The 18996-nt window shown below is 37.6% G+C and overlaps 1 protein-coding gene across 4 annotated transcripts in view; it reads right to left on the reverse strand.

Moving 5' to 3' along the window:
* The window catches only part of MID1 (midline 1), a 138127-nt gene that overhangs the window by 20586 nt on the left and 98545 nt on the right, over positions 1-18996 (reverse strand). For all 4 annotated transcript variants that reach the window (XM_040056613.2, XM_040056616.2, XM_040056614.2 and 1 more), the window contains 3 exons: positions 7578-7685; positions 4347-4495; positions 861-988 (listed from right to left, as the gene is read on the reverse strand). In XM_040056613.2, the coding sequence (XP_039912547.1) occupies positions 861-988; positions 4347-4495; positions 7578-7685 (385 nt within the window). The remainder of the gene's footprint in view (positions 1-860; positions 989-4346; positions 4496-7577; positions 7686-18996) is intronic.

The raw sequence follows: 18996 nt of genomic DNA on the forward strand, positions 1-18996 counted from the left end.
AATTTCCCTGCAGCCTATGATGAAGACTACGGTGATGCAGGCTGTTTCCCTGTAGCCTACAGAAGAAGACAGATGTGAAACAGATATCCATCTGCACCCATGGAGGACCCACACTGGAACAGGCTGATATGCCCTGGAGGAAGCTGTAGCTTGCAGAGAGAGGACCACACAAGAGAAAGGCTTCTCACAGGAATTGTGGCCCGTGGGGGACTCACACTGGAGCAGTCCACTCCTGAAGGACTCATCTGCCAGAAAGGACCATTTCTGGAGCAGTTGTTGGAGAACGGCACCCTGTTGGAAGGGTCCATGTTGGAGAACTTCATGAAGACCTGCATTCTGTGGGAGAAAGCCCATGCCAGAGTAGGGGAAGGGCACCAGGAAGAAGGAGTGGCAGAGATGATGTGTAATCACTGACCACAACTTCCATTAATCATCCCCACATACCACTTGGTGGGTAGCAGGTAGAAGAGTGGGAGTGAACTTGAGCCCAAGAAGGACGGATTGGGGGAAAGTTTTTTTTAGATTTATTTCTTAGTGTCCTACTTTTACAATTAATTTGCAATAAATTACATTAATCTTCCCCAAGTTCAGTCTGTTTTGCCTGTAGCAGTAATTCTTGAGTGATCTCCTTGTCCTTATCTCAACACATGAGCTTTTAAACTTATTTTCTCCCCTTACTGAGGAGATGGAGTGAGAGTAGCTTGGTGAGCACCTGGCAATCAGCCAAAGTTACAACCACAGGGAGAACTGAAGAAAATCCTATCACTACTATTTTATGAGGAATATAAAATAGTAGCACCTCAGAAAAGAAAAAAAGAAAAAAAAAAAAAAAAAAAAAGAGAGAGAGAGAAAAAAAGTACCTGTAAGGTAATCAAGGCATTCCAACAATTTCTTCTCCCTGGTAAAATCAAGTGCGAAAGTATCAAAAGTATCGTTGAGATTAATTTCAGGAATTAGAACCTGGGAGGATGCAGTTGCCATGGAAACCCTGTAATGAAAAGGAAAATGTCTTTTAGCACCCAAGACACAATGACTTTCATATCAAGGTGGGCCTGATCAATATGGTTCTCATAACTTCTCAAAAAGCTTGATAAAAGCTTATATAAGTATTTTATTTAGAGGGCTTAAGTTAGGAGCTGCTCCTGCCACTTTTATTTTTGACAGCAAGATCTCCAATAATTTTTTTTTTACTGACCTTAGGCCTATCATGCAGTGTCAGATAAGATTTTTAACAAAACATTGGCCAAGCAACAATATCCCTTGAATTTTTCTTTTTAATCGCCCATTGAACCAAAGAAGAAAGAGCGCTATAATTAGCTGTGTTTTAAGCAGTCCTGACAGATGCTGCATCTCTCCCAACCCTTGTTTTCCCAAGCAGTTTCTTGCTCCAGGCATGCCTTGGCACTGCTGTCCCAAGGGCTCGGTGCAGTCCCCACACCTCCTCAGCTGTTCACCACAGCACGCTGCTGTTAACTTCAAAAGGCACAGGAGGAAGATAAAACAAATAGATGTCAGCATGGTTTATTTTAAAAGGCTTTTCCCTGCAAAGCATGTGTGCGTACTTATATTTCCTCCAAAACTGTAAAGTTTCCTCACCTACCTCATTTCAGGAGCTACATTCACATTATCTCTGTCCAGATGTACTAATACAAAGAGACGAACTTTCCCAAGAAAAATACCATCAGGAAGCATTTTTCAGACCCTTCAGCCTGGTTTCTCAAAATGTATATTTCTGGAGAGCTGGATACTGGGTGTGTTTACAGAAACATTGGTTTATTTGACTGGTTTAAGGAGAGAGATCACTAAACCTTATGCCATACAACAGAAATTGGGCAAATGTTTCAGTTTGGAGGTAAACAGACAACTATGCATGCAATTTATTTCTGTTCTTTGTTACTCATAACAAATCTGATCAAAATATTTGATTGCATCAATTTAAATTTTTCCCAAATTATTCTTTTTCTGTAGACAGGACTGAAATTCCTGCAGGACAAATGTTTACTAAGGACTATTTTTTTCATATTTTCTGTGTAGTATTTTAGGAAAATACAATAAAAAAGTCAAAACCAGAGCTGTACATCTCATTGTCTTCAGCAGTTTTCAAAAGCTGAGGAGGTTTCCTGTTCAATATTCTTATACAGTTTTCTCTTGAAGCTGTGGATGTAAAACTTAGTTTAAAGTAGACCCCAGGACAGACTATATATATTTTTTCATCAGGCCTTTTTGGACTCTCTTTGGGGATATGCAAAAGGTGCTCTGTATTTACATGTGTTACAGTCAGTTTTTGGTGAGATCAACAATTCAAAATTTCAGACACCATGTCACCATATTAGGGTCAGAGGACTGAATTTTATCCTGTAATTTTGCCTACTGTTGACACTGCAAACATTGACATTGTACTTTGTACATGTACATTGACATTGTATTGATTGGAAAGGTATTTTCTCGGATAAATGCTTTTCACCCACTGTAAATAATGCACAACTTAATAATCAGAGTGTATGTAATGACTTTGCTAGTGCAGTTACCTGTGTTTACTGTGGATGAAGAAATGCAATGAGCATGATTTCAGGAGATTGCTTTAGCTGCTGGAGCTCAGAGCCCAGGTGAGACTGTTACGTGAGCAGTCTAAAAGCAAATAAAATGTTGCTCACCACATGAGAACTATGAAAGTTACTCATGAGGAATGATTTATTAATTCTATTTAGCCTCTTTTCTTCCATTTGCAATTTGTCTGCAGGCACTTGCTGTTGTTTTTACCCTCCGTTTTATTCACTGCTTGTAATGATTCTCAGATTTTCAGAGTGTTCACAGCCATTCCATTACAGACAGCAATCTGTGATAGCCAAGAGTTAAGTTTGATTGGGGACATATGTCAGCCTGTCTCATTTCTGCTCTCCCAGTGTCTCTCCTGTGATTGTATTTATGATGCAACTGCTCATGCTTACACTTTCAAAATGGAGCTCCTCTGAATATTCTGTGGTAGTCAGTTAGAAAACCCTGTGTCTCCATAAGTTTCTGTCCTACTGCTGGTTCTGCTGAAGACTGAAAAAAAGGTCAGACTCCCACATTCATTTTTGGATACTGGTTGTAGTTTTACCACCGGCTGCAACTGAGATGCCACAATGTTGCTTGATGACAGAATTCAAACCATGGTCTAAGAGACAACATGTAACCCACTGCCCTGTCTGGCCTCGCCTTTTTCAACTGATTTTCAATTCTCTGAATCTGTAATGAGCAACCCAGTGTTGCTGGCTTATTATTAAATTTATAATTAGCTTTGTTGGAGACTGAAGCAGCACACCAGACTAAATGAAACATTTTTAAAAAATATGTAATAGGAGCAGGGAATTTAATGTTTAGGATTTGGGGGAAATTAGCTGGAAAATGTGAAGATGTAAAGTGAACCCAGAAATAAAAAAAATAACTATTTAAAGAAATAGCTATATATTAAAAAAAAAAATAAAATAAAAAGAGCATCCTTTTCATGTCTTTCTTTGTTGTCCATATTATCATTTCTTACCATTTTTAAATTTTAAATTTTTTTTTGGATTGCTAAACAGCTGATATTCCAGCAGAATATTTTTTCATCAGAAAATCTTGCTGAAACTCAATAGGTATGTTTCAGCACGCACAGCATTGCACTGAAAACTAGACCAAATTTTCTGATAATGTGGTCCTTGTCTTTGGGATCCTTGATATATCTGGCATGCCTAAGAGGAGCCAGGATCCTGAAAGGATTAGAAATTTCCTGCACCTAGGGACCCAACACAACAACTGCTGTAACTTCCAAACCCCCGAGACTGTTGAATCTCCATCTCCTCAAGATGCACGGTGCAGATTCACAAAGTTACACATTTCATTATCTTGTAGTTTGCTATTTTGAATTTGAATATTTTGAAGAATATGAATCCATTAAGATCATTCCCTGTTTCTTCTAAGGAATGTATTTACTGACTGATTTCTTTATCAATCTCGGAATTTTTCTTGAAGTAGGAATCTCAGCCATCAACCCATTTTTTAAAGTGTGTTTAACATCAGACATCTGCTTGACAACTATTCTAACTCTTTCACTTGTGCATCTTATTATTGTTGTAACTCTTTTAACTTGCACCCTTTTTTGACTGCTCTTCTCCTCAAAGGGGTGTTTTGATTTAGCACTGCAGTAAGGTTCTTCCCACTCTGGTATAGCACTAAGTAGCATTTTGGAGGAATATGTGAACTACCCCCTGCCTCTGACCATATCTCTGATGTGACAAGACAATACAGCAACTGTGACAACCCAGCTGCCTTAAAGTGAAGTTTTGTTGGTTTTTTTTTTTTATTGAAAGGAATGTCTCCTTTACCTTTCAGTGATATTTTTAGCTGTTTGCAGGAAGCGAGCGTGATCATTCTCCTTCAGTGACTGCTCAGCCTGAGAGATGAGGGACGTCGAGCGCTCAATGCACTGTTTGCAGTTCGCAATCTGCTGAGCCAGTTTTCTCAACCTCACCACCTTGAGTGGAAACACAGGAAAGCAGTCATGTCTCTAAGGTCACAAATCATGATTGGGTTTGCAATTCAGAGGCAAAGCTGGGCAAAGGAGGAGTTAAGATGAATGGCTTTGGTGACAAGCTTTGTGGTGAACTCCATCTAGCCATGTAACATTTTTAATAAGGGACAGGCACAGCCTTTCTGCCTGAATATTTTCCACATGGAAAACAACAGGGGAGAGCCAAAACAAGCACAGCTGGCCTATTTTCCAGCACAAGGAACGTCATTTCCTGGTAATTTCTGCTTACATGATAACTAAGGTCTATTTAGATAACCATTTCCCTGAAAATTATGAGATCTGGGTTAAAGGCTACTTACAGATTAACTACATTTTTCCTATTACTTAGGTGAGTTTCATAAAAAGAAAAAATCTGAAAATAAAAGTTAATGGAAAAAGACTGTTCAATTTTGTTAACAATACATGCCTGACCTCATTATGTGCTTTAAGTAAAACAGGGTGTTTTCTTGTTGGATATTTTTTACTGGACAAAGCACAGTAGCGCTGGAGAACTGATTATTATTACTGCAAACATATGTGCTGGAGATAAACACAGTAGATGTGACTGTAATCATTAGCTGAAAGGTTAGGTAAGGGCACAGTCCTCCATTTAAAGACAATGTTGGCTAACAAAACTTTCAGGAACTACAGTAGTTCCTGAAAGGTCTGGGAGTCCTTCCCTTTGTTATCACATTAGGATCACAGTTTGAACAGAAGTAAGAAATAGGAAGGAAATAAAATAATTCTGGTGCTTAGAAAGGTACATTAAGATGCAGTTACATGAGGAAAATGAGGAAACTAACAAACAAGTGGGTTGGCAGAAATGTCCAAATTTATAATCAAGATAACATTCCCAGTCTCAGGAATAAGGGCACAAGCTACGAAGTTGCTGATTTGACTTTCAGGTATATTTGCCTTCTAACCGGTGATGAGGATATCTTAGTGCAGCTATCTGACAAGAGAAACAAGTAGGAAAATAAACATTTTTGAAAAAAATTCCAAAAAAGATACTGGCCAAATGATTTGTGTCATGTAATATTTGTATCTCTTTAAAGATAGAAACAGCAAAGAGAGGAAAATGCTGGGAATGTGCAGATTTTGGTAATGCTAATGATTTGATCAGCTTCTAGGACGAATTTATGCCACAATGTTTCCTGTAACTGTGCATTTGCAGAGATTACAATTCCGTCTACACCAGCCTAACCAGGGAAAGGTTCACTACAGTGTTAAGAAATTTATCTCCTTATTTACTAATTAATTAACAAGCAAACTGTGAACTGAAATAAATGTTAACTTGTGAGTTTTTTGCAGTAGAAGGCATGCCATGATTTGTGATGCCTATATATGAACTATATTTTTCACCTGATTGATTCTTTCTTATATCTTCAAGAAGATGAAGATGATAAATTGTAAAAGGAAGAGTCTCATCTCACTCAGTCCCCACCAACTTCTGCAAAGCTAGGAATGACCTCTGCCCTAGGATTTTCTTACCAAGTTGATATTTGCTTCTCTCCTGTTACATGTTCTGTGGGATTTGATAGGGTTTTGGTGATAGGTGAGATTAAGTATGGAGCTGCACAGGGTGTTCAGAGCTGTGTAACTGAACCTGCAGCCTTGCAGGCACAGCTAGAACTTTGTGTTTCCAGCTCTGTAGCCACATGAATGGTCCTATAGAGAAATCTGTCATGCTCTACCTTCCAGAAAGGCTCTTAGCCATAGGCCCTCTTAAAGGAAGACACATGGGGCAGAACTTCCTGTGGCTTCTCACATGGGTCTCTTGAGACCTTGAAATCCTTCCACATGTACCACATTTGAGTCAAACATTCCAGACCTTGGCTGGACTTCCACTGATATAACTTTCAGTTCAACAAAACAGAACAAAAAATGAGGACATATTTTTATAACAGCTCTCTTCAAATAAATTTGGAGTCAATTGTATTACAAATCTTTCAAGCTAATGGAAATTAGTATACATTTTTGCAAGAAAAAGTGTTTAAAAACAATGCATATATTTAATAAATCCAAATGAATAGCAACTTTTCTACTTCATTAGTAGCACACCTGGTCTCTGCATAGAGAAAAAGAGTTGAAACAAAAATGAAGGCCATCTATTTCCTTTGAGGGAAATTATGTTTTGTTAACAGCATGAGGAAATTCAGTTTTTTTCATACAGTGTACAGTACGTGTGGTTTCAAACGTGTTTAAATTAGCCCCTGCCTACAGGCTTTTCATTTCATGTTAATTGGAATATCTTGACAGTCATATGAACCATTTAACCTGCTCTTGACTTCATTCCTTTCCTGATCTTTTCCCACACAAGAAGAATGAATATCTGACTTAGTTTAGGAGTTAAACAGTAAACACCTTGTACCTAGAAAATAAGAACATTAATTCAACTCTAAAGTGTTTCTGAGTTAACAGTTAGCTAGCAGATACATTGAAACTTGAGTATCAGAGATTTTTCCTTCTCAATGTGTTTATTACTAATAATCATGGAGCTTCGGGAATTAAAAATGCACACCTAATTTAATTTCTTGCACAGTTTTGAATATCTTTTTTGTGAATAATTAAGACTTCATATTCTCATGAATGACAATGACTGGAACAAAATTTTTATGTGATAGTATTTGAATAAAAAGTTAAAGTACCTAGAAAAAAGAAAGAAGATAATTGCAAGACATGATTCTACATGCTGTGACATTTTGTGGAAGTTAATACTTTGGGGGAAATACTGTCAGGCACACAGCAGAGTGAAGGAAACATCAAGTGGACATAATTTGTCATTTACCGATCACGACAACATTTCTGATTTTATCCTTGAAATCTGTAATCGCCTGTAGTAAGAGACATAACAAATAAGCAGCTGAGATCTAGCATGCTAATCTTCAAGGATTTCATTCTTCTTTACATGAAAGTGTCAGTCAGTAGCCAAGGACTACATAAAGACTTTTACAAATTTCCACCAATAATATCTGCAGTCAAAAAAGCTGCAATCAAAAGGAAACACTGTTAACCTACTTGTGATCTAAAGACGAAAAGTTTTTACCTTTCCTTCTTTGATTTTGGTTCCAATTATTTGCCGTCTTTGCTGAATTATTTCAATGAGTTGGTCACATTCTTCCATCAGCTTGGTTTCTTGGCGGGATGCATTTACCTACGAAGCAAAACTTTATGATTAGCAAAACCTTTTTTTGACATTTTCCTTTTCTGTCTTCCAATATAAAAATTGCAATTTCTAGAATATTTGGTTTGGCAATTTTTTCCTCCTTTCTGCCTATAATCATTTTGCGATTTTGTGAAGTACTGAATTGAGTCTCAATGTCTCATTTGCAGGAGGCAAGACTTGCAAATAGATGATCAGGTATTTCTAGCTCAAGTGAGAAAAGTCCGGTTTGGTGATCATTGGGTGGTGTCAGCTCTAACACACACCAGTGAGAAACGAGGCCTCTTCAGGAGGTGCTTCACACATCACAGTTTGCAGCCATCTAAAGCACCAGCGTGCTTAAGGGCACAAGTACTGGATCAGAGAGTCCATGTGGTGCAGCATCCCCTCTCACTGCTGCTAATGCCAGCACCTGATACTCAAGAACACCAGGAGGAAAGATGTCCCAACATGTATGATGACTCCCATGAATGCTTTCTCATCCTCCAACCATTTGTAGTTCGGTCTTCTTGAACCAGACACAATTTATACATCATTACTAGTACTCAGAAGAATTAAATTACATGGATTTATTTAGTTTCTCCTTCAAATCCTGGAAACCTTAGGAATCTGCATCATTCTACAGAAAAGAGCACTGCAGCCTAACTCACAGTGACGTTAACAACAGCCTCCTTTTGGAGGGATTTGAACCTATCTCCTTTCTGCTTCATTTAATGATCCCAAGTCCTTTTACTGGAAAGGACAGTGAACTACTGTTATATATACCATATAGATCCACATTCTGGTTCCTGAAAGATTCAAGTTAACAAAGATCCAAGTGACAATACCAGGACATGTGTTGACTGTCTTAATTATTCCTGCTTTGCCTCAACAATAAATCAGACAGAAAATAGTGTGCTTGTGTAGTTTTCTAGAGTATAAATATATGAGGAAACAATTTTTTTTTTAGTGCAAAACTCCTCACAAATATTAGCTTTCTGTAGAAAATGTTGACTTTTGTTAAAAAAAAAAAGATAGAAGAAAACTTATAATAGAAAAATTTGGGTTCTCAGATGAATATGTTCTGTTTCTGAAGGAGACTAATTTTTTCAGTGCAAAGTCAACATTCTATACAACCAAAAATAGTACTTTCCCTGCAGCAGTTCCATGTTTAGCTTACATATATGCATAAAAAAGCAGAAAAAGCGCAAAAATTTCTAATCGTGTATAAAATAATAAAAAAAACCCCTTATTTCAGAACTATTTCCACCTGCACTTTGCTAAAAGAGGGTACGAAGGTAAAGCAGCTTTCAGCCCTGGCTAATTGCCCCTACAGCCATGTCACCTTTTTCACCAGGATAGCAAGAGTCAGTGGTGAACAACAGGGAATACTTTCAGGCGACCAGTAACTATATTGCACCCCTTGGTTGTTGTTTCAGTCCGATGAGCCCCATGATTCTGCATCAGTATTCATTATTTCCAACAATGTGTTTAAACATGCATTTATCTGTAAGCACATTATAGAGCTCATTAAGCTTAAGCAAATGCTTATGTACCTAAATTTGGTTCAGAACCAATTTTACAAATAACCTGCTTAAGATACACTGTATCCTCCAGGTGAAGAGCGGACTTGTTTATAAAGATCTGCTCTCATCAAGGTTTTGGATTATCTTTCTCAAACCTTCATAAAATTAAAGTTTGTTCACACATTTTAGAGACTTAGTTATTAATTAAGACATCAAGATCATAAAGAGAGAATGCATTTGTTTCTGGAAGGGGTCAGACGTAACTGGAAGTGTTGGTGAAGACGTAGAAAGTATAGCTGTGATTCTGTTTTAGGTGCCCATGGTTCTCCTTACATTTGCTGCTTGCTCTGCCTGGCTTCTCCTTGCAGTCCATGAGGAGACACAGCACAAAACAGCCCACCCAAAGCCTCTAGCAGTGCCACTGTCTCTTCACTGATAGCTCAGCTGGAAAAGTTGGCCAGTCTCCACTGCCCCTCCTATTCCCTCTGTTCCTGTTGTCCCACCACCTCAGCTGCATTATGCATCTTACTTTGGCATGAAACTCCGCAGAGCTGCTTTCAACAAGCTGTACCATGTACCAGTTTCCTGGCCCGTATTTCAGTTTCACTACTGGACTGAAATTCCACTGAAGAGAATCCTACACAGTCTCAGCCCAAGACAGCCATCAACCCACTGCATGTGGGCACAGCTCCTGTGTCAACACCAAGGTTGGCTCATGCCACAGCCAACTTCAGCACTTAATTACAGTAACACTTCTGGCACTTAATTATGGTAACACTTCACGGGATTTTTGAGTAGCTTCCACTCAAAGTGTTACTTCTAGCACCACTTACATCATCAATTTGCTTTGTCAGGAAGACCTAATTAATTTTTGGGATAACTGTCGTGAAACATAAAGTTACATGAAGGTTAAGTCAACATCACTTCATTTAATACTCTGGTTGATTTGAATAATGTATTAATTGGATCTTAACCTAAAAAGCTCAGGACTAAGGAAAAAAAAAGCTTGGAAAAAATCCCTGGATTTTTTAATGCACTGACTGCAGACTTCTCTTTTTCTTTGAAATCTGAAAAGTAAACTCTGTTTGAAGACATTTCCAACTTTATAGCTTGGACAAGCTTATTAAAAATGAAAATAATATTCTAAAATTATATGATACATGTGAGCTTTGTATGAAAAAAAACCCCCTTAACATTTAATCTAGGGGCTTTTCTCAAGTTGAAATACTCCTTAATCTTATTTTCAGCCCCCAAAGCCTGTGATTCAATAATAACTTTATAATTGAGCACATGCCTAATTTTAAGTGCACTACATTAGCTGTGGTCCTAAAGGGACTATTTGTGAGATTACCATTAAATATTATTTACTTGTATGTTCCCAAGGAGTCGTATGTCAGACCAAAGAACCACAGGCATGGATCAGGGCTCCACTGTACAGGTGCTACAAATATACCAGAATCAGGCTTTTCCTTCTGCTTGAGTCCTTTGACGAACAGCAACCTTGACATTAACTTCCAGCTGGGCTGGCCAAGGAATGTGAGATCTGTCTGGTGAAAATATTTGAGGTTTTACATTCTACATTTTTTCCACATTAAAAAACAAGCTCTCTTTCCAAGGAGTTTGTTAAAAGAGTCTGAGAGCTGCCTTATAAAATCTGGTGGCTGTGTCACACACTTTGTGAGGGTCTCCAAATCATAGAGAGAGGGAGAGAGATGACTTCAGTCTGGGGTTCCTTCACCCAGAATGAAGGTTGATTCCTTAATCTGAGGTATCTATTGTCTGAGAGTTTATGCTAGACTTGGGGACATCTTTCTATGGAAAATTTCACTGACAATAATACACTTAGTTTCGGCATCAACTGGTTCCTTAAACATTCATGTCCAGAATTACTTTGAACCTGAAGATTTCTGTTTTATTTGTATCATTTTTATAAACTTCTTTTCCATGTCAGTTTTAAATCTGACTAGGAGGCCTTATGTTTTAACAAGAACTATAACATCTACAGAGAAGAAGAGGGACAGATTCTAGTTCTCCTGTTTTCATGGGGAATTTATTCCCATTTCTGTAACACACACAGACCACAAATAGTTTACTGAAAAAGCCCAACATCCTTACAAATTCCAGGTTTCTTTCCAGGTTTTCCAGACATATGATTAGGGACTGCTGCCCTTTGCCTCAGGAAGTAGGTGTAGTTAAAAAAAAAAAAAAAGAAAAAAAGAAAAATGAGGGTTCCTCAGATGTCTGTCAGGGAGCTGGAAACAACAAGCCCTCCCAACCCAAAGGGGAGAGCAGACCAGCTGTTCCCAGCTCCACAAGCTGAGAACTGATTTGGAAAGTGTTCTGCTCTCTGTAGAGGCTTCCTGGGCTTTCATCTTCAGAGACCTGAGCTAAATTGCAGCTCAGCTCATAAGAAAATGAATGTGGTAGTTTCAAAGTCCCCAGCAGATGTTTGGGAAATCACAGAACCACAGAACGACTAGAAATTTGAGGTTACAGTGGGGCTTCTATGGTTAATTCAAACAGAATCACAGGGATGGATTCATAACCATGAAAACTTCCTCAACTAATATACTGAAGCAAAGGATTTTTTTTAGTGTCTCAGAAGAATTTTCCTTGTAATAGCAAAACTCTTCCTCTAAGATTCCTTATAGCTGAGGCAATTCTCTTCATAAGTGGAAATCTTCATGTGTCTTTCTGGCAAACAATCTCTAAATGACAAGCAAAATAAGGCATCTTAAATTAGAGGGGGTCTGCTCTGTGATAAATTCCTCAAAACCAGAGCAATTTTTATTTACTAGTCATCTGTTGATTATGCAAAATGGAAGAAAGTAGGTTGTAGAAAGAGACTTATCTTTGGAAATTGAAGTATGAATTTGAGTTTTATCTTTATGATTTAAAAATGGTTTCAATTCCTTAAAAAATAAACTCTTTGCATCTGTGGCTGTACAGGCAAAGAAGAGGCATGATATTTTTTTATATGTTTGAGGTGATAGGAATAGAATGGCTATATACTATGGCTACAGAATGACTATATACTCACAATTGCTGTATACTCCAAGCAAAGTAAATTGAATTATTCCACTCAAAACCTGTTACAGCATTGCCACATACTTCACTTTAGATTTGAGCCTGAAATTCTTCTTACTGAGATTAAACTGAGATTAAAAAAACCCTAACATTTTTACATATAATGGCTGATAGCTATTTGCTCTAGGAAAGCTTCCTTCATTGTCACGTAGATGCGGAACACATTTTCTTGGATTAGCGTTCCCAGATGAATTAAAGGATTATACTCTACTAAAGCAGGAGGCCTGTTTATTTTACTCTATGTTGTAAAGTGAGTAACTTTTCCTCACAGAGCCACAGTACACTGAAGTATTATTTTAACATCATCCATATGTAATTTATTTATTTAATGGAAAAACAAAGGATAACAATTAATGCACATTTATGAAAAAAATTTGTCACTCTCTTTTTATGACCATGAGAGTCATGGATTCAGACTTCCTTTATTTCATATCCATGTTTGGTATTTGTTTTACTATATAGTCTCCTACAGACCAAAAGAAGAACTCTTGGAAAATAACTTTTTTAGGTTTTCCCTAGTCTAAGCATAAATCTGATTTTATCTGTGATGACAAACCTTGCCTTTGGAAATACATGGTATTAATCAGCTTGCCATCTGAATAGATCTTTTACATTTTTTTTTACTTTGAAATGGTGAAAAAAAAAAAAGAAAAAAAAAAAAAAAAGAAATGGTCATCTTCCATTACAAGTGTGCCAGAGGCTTTGTTTTTGTTTGCATTCCACATCTATCTCTAACCAAGAGACCTGTGTTTAGAGGCAGTCTCAGAGCAGGTTAAACAAAGGTCAGTGCAAAAATATGCCATCTAACTCTGGCTACATAGGAATTTTGTGAATGAAGGATCGATTAGGCTGGGATAGCTAAACCACTTTGGGTCCAGCAGATAAGACTATCTGCTCCAATCTTGACTAAAAGTAAACCTTTCTTAGAAGTCTGAAGTACTCATTTTACTTACTAAAATATTGTTTTAAAGTTTTTTGTCCCACTGTGCTTTGAAGCATATTGTTGAGAAACTAGCCAGCAAGACACCTAGAAGTCCTCTAGTGACATTTACAATCTCATTCTAAACCAAAAAAACCCAAAATTTCATGGGGGGGGAAAAATAAATTATAGGAATCTCATTATTTTCATTCTCTGTTTTTACACTTTATGTTAGACTTCTCTTTAAGCCTAAATAATGAACATACTTTTTAATTGAACAATATTTAATTATTTATTGGTTTTACTTTGTTTTTTTTTTCCTGCTGAGATTAAGTCTTTGTTCCACATTGAGCAAAATATTCCACTTCACGTGTTTCACTTAGGTAGAAAAACAGAAACTATCAAATAACCACTGAAGTTCAAAGGACTGCCCATTCTTTCATGAAGTTGAAACCAGTGCACCTGTAAACTATAGCTCAATACTTAAAACTGTCATCCAGGATTCAGGGTTTTTAGCTTAGCGTTTAACATGCTCACAAGAGGACCAGTACCTTTGGTCTCCCTGCTGCTCTGGTTGCTCTTTAGCTGCTTATGTTGGGCAGAAAAAGGAGGAATTCAAGAGCATTTTGTTCCCATAACGATAAATGACTCCGAGATAGAAGGTTCCATAAATCAGCAACATTTTGACTGACAAGCTACAGTCTCTGATAACAGGCACAAAATATTACCTGCTGCATTAATTAACCAGTGGTTAATAGTGAACTAAGCTCAATTTACTAGTGTAAGGACAAAGTCTTTCAAGAACATCAGTCTATCAAAAATCTGAACATCTGGATATGAGAGAAAATGAGAGGTGGAGCAAATCAGAACTGGCTACCTTAGCAGGCAGTGGCAAGCTCTGTTCTTGGTTTATACACAATCTGTGTGATTTCTTACCATAACTACAACTCCAGTTTACAGAAGGTACAGAACAGTTGTAGGTGCAATAACATATCCCAGCATGTGCTTAATTTGTACATAAAATGCATGCATAAATGCTGTCATTCCATATTTGTATAGGACTGATTATACATTTAATTAGTAATTTTTGAAAGCAATTCAATAATTCTTTAGGGAAACAGTATTTGACTACTAGGCTACAGCTTACTAGGCATGCAACTTAGGACATCCTTGAATGAATGTTCTCTGTCACCACATGCCATGCAGCATGTTTTGTCAGTTTTTATTTCTGAAGTTCAGATACTACATAAATTTAAGACTCTGACTAAAGCTTACCTGAGATGTCCATTGAATTAAATCAACTTTTATGAGATTGGAATTAAAAGTAGAATGAAAGTAATTAGAAATCAAAATATATCATTCCACATATTTAATCAAAATAATGTTGAGTATCTCTTACCTTCTCTCATTATAAATTGTCTTAGAAAAAGCAAATGCTGTAAACTCCATCTTTAGGTTTTATGCATGTCATCGGGTTTGTTATTAGTATCTTACTAAGAGTGAGAACTTCTGCTTCTCTTCAACTCTTATTTTTCTGTCTATTTCAGAAATCAAAAAATACCATTTACTTTCCGCATTTAAATATAGCAAATAAATGTAGCTGCTGAACAAGCCTCTTCACAAAAATGGCAGATAGTAGGGCAGAGGAAAAAGCAGATTTCTGTGGCGTTCCTTTACAAGTTATCTACCAAGTTATCACACATATTCCACAGAGAGGGTAAACACTTATCTAACCCATTGCTCCCTTCCCAGGAAAAAAAAAAAAATATCCATCAAAGCAGATTATTTATTCCGAAGACGTTGTATGACTCTGAAGGCCATTTGCTGCAGTTCAGACACCAGGATTTACAGACAGGCTTTCCAACTAAATTTTCCTACTGAGAACTTCTCAGTTTACTTGAGTTTTGACAAAATAATCCCAAATCTCAAGGAGTAAGTACTGTGAAAATTTGTGAAATCAGAATACTCACTGTCTTTTATTGTGACAGACAAAGCATCTTTATTTTTCAAGTGTCCTTTGGGAATTGTTTAGACAGCTGAGTTTTGATTTTGCTGTCTCTCGAGTAACAGAAATGCCATACAAAAATTGATGAAGGCGTTTTGTTGCAAAATTTGAAGGAGCTATCTTGTTGCTGAAGCCTTACTAGACTCAAAATTCCATTATTATAAAATTTTCCTGTTCAGCTCATTACTTTTTTATCAGCCTTACATAAACATAGCAACAGCAGGATTTTTTAGGCATTGCCATCTTCTCTTCATCGGTTTTGCACTACTGCTTTGCACTGATTTAAAATGTATCTGATAAGTGTGTGTTGAGTATCTGTGCCAGTGAAATAAAGGTTATTTTAAAATACTACTTTTTATTCAGGTGATTATATAACATGACTATAAAAAACACCATTTGACACACACAGACCCAGTATTTGACTGGGAACTTTACACTGCAATTTTGCCTGCAGCAGATCTTTAGAAGTGGGCTAGAAATGGAGCATTTCTATTACATGTAGAGCAAAGGATGCAGCAGTTTGAGGGTTACACAAGTAGAGGAAAATGCCTCCTCTTTATACAACAAAAAATTATTTTACAGTGTTGTCCAGAATCTGCTTCCTAGGATATTTGGTGAATTCAAAACAAAACAAACAGACTGAGATACAGATGCTGTAAAGCTGTCTGCAAGCAAAACCTATTTCCCTTCTCCTCCCCCCGAGATAATTGCTCCAATTTCTCCTCCAGCTGAGTTCAGATTATGTTTCTGTCTAACAGATGAGAAGCTTCATGGTATTGACTGTATAACAGACATTTAATCATGCATTTCCTAGAAGAGATGAGGAAAAAAAATCAAAAAACAAAACTCAAATAACTTAGAAAGGAAGTAACTGGCATGAGGGAGGCTCATGTTCAAATTTGTGCCTTGTGTCAATGAGTCTAAAAGACTTCTACAGAAACCTCACACAGTTGTAGAGTGGAAATTATGACAAAGAAGTGAATTTTCTGTGACACAGCACTTAGAGAAACCTGTAACACTGAAACCAGGGGGACAGCCTAAACCCTGACAGCATTATACCCTCCCCTGATCCCAATAAGAAGTGGCTAAATCCCGAGCTGCATACAGCTGGAAGAGGCACAGCCGGCAGAGCAGGATGCAGCCCCATCACCCTGCATGGGGCAGGCGTGCAGGGGAGGCTGGCAGTGCTGCAGTGCTCACAGGCAGTGCTGCAGCGCTGCAGACCACCCTGGGGCCCCTCCAGCACACAGCAGGATGGAGGGAAACCTGGAAGTGGGTTGGTGTGGCCACAGGGGTGCTGTCACCCAGGGATTCACCTACAGTGCCATATCCTGGGCCTGTCTATCCCTATTTTACAAAACTGTGTTTGGAAGACTTGTACAAAGCTCCTGCAAGACAAAATTATCCAAGACAGTTTTTAATGCTCTTAAAAGAGGCTTCTACGGATACTATCAGTAACGTGAACGCTGTGAACTAGGATTCCAAAGAAATACATATCCAAGTAGTAGCCATTTCTATTCCATTCTCCCAATTTGTGGAGAAACATCAATTTTATCCTATGAATCAGCTTATCATTTTCTGCAGCCAACGCTGCTGTCCCAGGGGAGGCAGGCACAGCTGCCCTCCCTGCACGGGGTGAGGAGCAGAGCTGTCCCACCAGGGAGCCCAGCGAGCTGCCCGGGGTGAGGCAGTGCGCTGCAGAAAGCTGCCAGGCCAAAAGCACGAGGCTGCAGACTTGCCATGGCCTCTGAGGGGGATTTCCTGATTAACAGCCTTCGGGGTTTCTGCAAAACCAAGTAATGACAGACAGGATTACTGAGAGTGGAAAGACAGAAAAATTAGTGTAAAACGAAAAACATGTTAGAGATGTGTCTGAAAGATGAGTTGAACAAGTGTGTCAGTGTGCTCCTGAAGAAACAGAAAGATTTGGGATGGAAAAGGGTTTTATAGTCTCAAGCGATCATATTTCAGGGTGTGGTTCCCTTTAAGAAAATGGAATTTTAAAAATTGTTGCTGTAAGCTAATAAACTAATCCATGTTAGGCATGAGAGCAGACATTCAGATGCTAAAATTATTATTGTTATAAAATGCTTAATACTATACCTTACTTAAAGCAGAAAAGAATATAGGTTTGGCTTGATCTATCCACAAAAGTTTTCCTACTTTTATGACCAGAACCACCCATTGGAATGCAAGACTGGAAGAGAACTTCTTGAGTCTCCCAAGATCAGGTTCTCCATCAGGATAAATCCTGTCATAAATTGATAAACTCCATCTAAAAAGAGGCAAGATTTATGTCTCCATTGCTGTGATGAGAGACCAAACCAGATACCCCCTCCCCAGTGGCTGTAAGGCCTCCAGTTTATAGATTATCAACATCTCTGATCAGTCCTTGTGTGCTCGGGGGAGAAAAAAAGAAAATAACTGTTTCAGAAAGGAATAAGCATTAGTTTTAAAACATAGAGAGACTGGGATTTGGTCTTTGCTATGGATGAAAGTACAGTTGGGAAGGATGCATGGGTGGATCACAAATCTGCCATAAAGCTAGTTCCTGGGAAGCCACTGACAGCTCACTTGGCTGATGAGAAACAGTGGCTTTGTGACAACATTTGGGTTGACTGGCAAGGATTCGTTTATTCAAAACACACGGAGCCTGTTTGTTGTTCATTTTTGGAAAGATCAACTTCTGCTCCATATCAAACCAAAAAAGACATTCCTTTTTCATTTTTCATGTAATGTTGAATTCTTTGGCTTATGACATGATAAAGGCTTAAAAAGAAATGTTACTCTTTGTAGCTACAAATAAATGTTAGTTAGCATGAAGTTTATATATCTCAGAGTAAAGTCTTGGTAACTTCAATTCAAGGAATAATAAAAATTTCCTTTCCTTCCTTGTTGTTCAAACTATATGTGAAACTGAAAGCTTATTTCCTTTTTTTAAAAAACATGGTTTTAAAGACCCCAAAATCTAAATCAAAAGTATTTCAAATTAAGTAAGGAAAATCAAAGTAGGTAGTAGAAGTCTTTAAATTTACTACCTATGTTTTTACATGTTTACAAATGATGTACAATGTATTTTACATTATTATCTGTAACATAATATATCTAAAAATGAAAAAGAAAGCATTCACTGTACAACTAACTTCCTATTCAGTTTCAACATTTCAGTGAGTTCATATGTCAAAACTAACACTGTCATTGGAAACTTTTCCTAATATTTTGTAATTTTAAATATGCATTGTTAATGTTTTAGCCAATACACTGCTTAATTTAATTTTTAATTCAGATTCCTGGCTTGGGCTGAATTTCTCTCCTGAACAAGCAAGAAGAAAAAGAGTGTACTGATTTTTCAAAAATCTATCTAAGTCATGGTTTTCCCAATGCTGCAGATACGCACATCATATCTGAAGTTTTCACAGGGCTCTGAGACACAGAGAAAACTTTAAAGTCTACTTCTCCATCCCCACTTGCCCAATTTCCAGCGCAGCCGAGGTCCAAGGTTTTGACTGAAGCTCATTTCTTAATATTTAGCTAATTTAAATGCTAATTAGACTAATTTGATGAATAAAACATGGTAGAAATTCATTAACAACTACACTGCAATTGCCTTGTATCTACAGAGAAATATTCTAAAACAGGACTCCGGGGACAGTAGCGCATCTGTTACCAGTTGAACAAGTTGGATTCTCTGTAATACTAGACTTACAGCTGCTAATATATTGCAGAGCTGCAGAGATGACGGAGGAGCAATTTTAAATTTTCAGACCTAGCACATCTTGGACATAG

Source organism: Hirundo rustica, chromosome 2 (assembly GCF_015227805.2).
Source record: "Hirundo rustica isolate bHirRus1 chromosome 2, bHirRus1.pri.v3, whole genome shotgun sequence".
Lineage (NCBI taxonomy): Eukaryota > Metazoa > Chordata > Aves > Passeriformes > Hirundinidae > Hirundo > Hirundo rustica.